Source organism: Phytophthora infestans, genomic scaffold (genome assembly GCF_000142945.1).
Source record: "Phytophthora infestans T30-4 supercont1.35 genomic scaffold, whole genome shotgun sequence".
In the NCBI taxonomy this organism is placed as follows: domain Eukaryota; phylum Oomycota; class Peronosporomycetes; order Peronosporales; family Peronosporaceae; genus Phytophthora; species Phytophthora infestans.
In genome coordinates, this window is record NW_003303724.1 from 1,322,267 (window position 1) to 1,325,328 (window position 3,062).

Here is a 3,062-nt window from a genome sequence, read left to right on the forward strand (position 1 = left end):
TTTTCTGTTCTACCTTTCCACTAGCCTACACACTGATGAAGTGAGCACGGCGTACCGTTCGTCCCCTCATCTCATTTCAGTGGGGGCGTTATAGCTCCTCGGGGGCGAGTACGGTGGGGCAGTCAAGTAGTTCACATCGGTACTTCACGCTATTGTAGGGTTCCGGTGCAGTGAATGCTGCGAGGGTCCCGTTCTATCCTCTATCGTGTTGCTGCCGGCGATCTATCACTTATACCGCGGCTGCAGGTTGTGTCCAAAATGCGTCTTACAACCTTCCTTGCGAACCGCCTAGCTCCGTTTGGCCGTTGGACGTCAAGTTTCACCTACGAAAGTCCCCCGCCCGTATCCGCGCCTCCATCTCGGTAACCAGTGGAGGGATTTTCAAATAAGCGTATAGTAATCAAGGCGTTGGTGAAGAGGAGGGGGGGCGGTGGGGACGAGGAGGAGGCCGCAGGGCTCGGCAATGAGGGAAGTGATGGTGGTGAAATTTCAGATGGTGATCAGAACGAGACAACGGAACTGGGGGTGACGACGTGGTAGAGAGAGAGCACCAAGAGTAGGAACCAGTGAAGCTGCGTAAGTAACAGCCCAAATGACTTGCTTTTAGCAAACAGATGCAATACACAAATTTGCTTTCGTAGCCGTTCTGCGCGTGACTCCGTCAAAAACGATTTTTTTACAATAAAACGGCCATTTGTACATGCACGATGTCGCGTATAGGCTTTACAGAATCTACTCACCATGCCGGATATAAAGCATGTGGGTCCATAATACGAACGATTCCAGGATCTTGTACAAATATACGACACTGATCTTTTTCCTATACAAATTTTACGTCAAGACTTTTATTGACATGCTTGATATCAAGCATGTGAAAACTAGTCTGTGCATTCGAGATTTGCTCTCGTAACGGGGATGGGGGGGTAGGACGCACGAAAAGGAAATCTGCATTTTGATGAAGGGCCTCCCGCCACTTTCTTTTGTTGTGTGATTAACATACTGCAACTAAATAGTAGTAAGCTGACTATATAGTAAAAATTAAAACCAAGGCGTTTGTGCGAAAAGGCGAAAAGGTGAGGGGTGTGGGCGAACGGTCCCCGCCTAAACTTTACAAAAGGCCACCACTGCCTCGAGCCTCCTAGGCTATAGTTTTTTTTCGACTTAACTTGAAGTAAACTTTTTGAAGAAAGCTGACATGGAAAAATCAAAATTTCTAGACGCTCCATGTGAAGAAACGCTTTGCAACGCTACATAGGATTGCGCCAAGTAGTTTTGTATCGTTTCAGAAGAAGACGCCACGAGTAAGTATTTTTTTTATATTAACAATTTGATAAGTAAATATGCTGTGGTTTTAAAGGTATTAAAACAGATATCCTAAGTGCTTTCATAAAAGCGAAATGTCAACTTTGGTACCAGTCGGTTGTAGAGACAGTAGAAGCCTCACGTTACAGTATTGGCATTGAGTCACCGCTCACTACGTAGTAGCTGAGATTGCTTTGCCATGCGACGAGTATGATAACCAAACTTGCTTTTTTTTCAACACCACACATTTAAATTTAAGAATGTTGTTTTTGTGCAGTAGAAATAACAAAAGATGTCTGCGCAGTACACTACATCAAGATATTTGTACGCCTATTTCTAGCCCCGCCGGGATAGCACACAATCTCGAAATAAACACACACTTGAAACTGCCAATATAGGATCCTGAAAAACGCACAGCCTTGGTATGATGTGGAAACACACGTCAGGCCAGTCGCCTAAAAGCCGAAAGTATGTAAGGATTTCACGCCAACTCATAGCCTGCCCGCGTCAACCAGCCACCGCATTAGTAGATTTTGTATAGTGGGCGAGATCCAGAATGAACCACTCTCACTCAACCACTCTGTTAGCTACATTTACAGCACATTAACAAGCATGTACATGTAATACTACTATTAATACAACAGTATCTCAACAAAACAGTTATACATGTGTTTGCTGCAAATATTACGATGGTATCAATAAATCTAGTGCTGCATAATGTACAAGCTATATAAGGGGTTATAACTGCCATGCTTCATTTTCTAGCACAAGAAAGAACCAATGTATTGTTCATTTGATTTTTATCGAAAGGATACCTTCAAGCCATTCCTCGTAAGCCGTCCTGACGCTGTTGTACTCTATCTCACGTTTCCCCGCGGCTTTCATGATATTGACAACGTCATCAGGGGTCTTATTATCTAGAAAGAACTGAGCAAACTTGCTTGTCAAAACCTCATCGCGCTGTTTGTGGAGCAAGGCAGTCCTGATCTCTTCAAGTCTCTTAGCTTTCGCTGCATTTTTTGCTTCAGTAGCAGCCCTCGTAAATGGCATCCACGCACCTACGTCCGTAAGTGTGTAACCCCGTTCTTCTTTCAGCTGACCGGCTGGTTCGCTCATGACGTCTGCTTTAAGAGACCGTCGAAGTAGGGTGCTGGCCGACGTAGTTAGCTGAGGGGAAGCTTTCTCTAATTCGATATGAGTCGAGACTACATTGACGCTGACGAGTAGACTGATTGCAGCAATGCCAAGCGGGAGTACGGTCTTGGTCCAACCCATTGTTGTCTTGGCACTTGGTGGGAGAAACTTGTTTGATAACCCGCAAAGGAAAACGAGAAATGAACATGTGGTTTTGCAGCCCACCGGATGTGGGTAGTCGGTACAGTACCATTGAGGAATGATCAATACTGTACGCTCGAAGTACCGGCCCCAGTGCGATCCCATTTTATGGGTGGCACATCTTCCAGACAGATCTCTAAAAGACCGGATGTCTTCAAAAGGGTTCATGGAAAAACCTTGATAAGGGTATACATATTACTTGGCTTTGACCAAAACTCGATGTCGCATTGGGGCCGATATTTCTTTCGTATATTGACGATCCTCTCTATACCGGTAGTATAAACTATCGGTATAGACAGGATCGTCAATTTACGAAAAAAAACCGGAAATTAGCTCAATTTACGGCGTCGGATAGAACCCAAGCTTTTATCGCCCACTTGTCAAAACGAATACTTGTACAACACTATTGTGGTGCGCTTAACAGC

At 44.8% G+C, this 3,062-nt stretch overlaps 1 protein-coding gene across 1 annotated transcript; it reads right to left on the bottom strand.

Moving 5' to 3' along the window:
• Positions 1-2,091: 2,091 nt before the first annotated feature.
• On the bottom strand, positions 2,092-2,577 carry PITG_23047 (secreted RxLR effector peptide protein, putative; the record flags this gene model as incomplete). The annotated part of the gene is made up of 1 exon (XM_002898725.2): positions 2,092-2,577. The coding sequence occupies one exon, from the start codon at positions 2,575-2,577 to the stop codon at positions 2,092-2,094; it is 486 nt and encodes a 161-aa protein (XP_002898771.1).
• Positions 2,578-3,062: the final 485 nt, after the last annotated feature.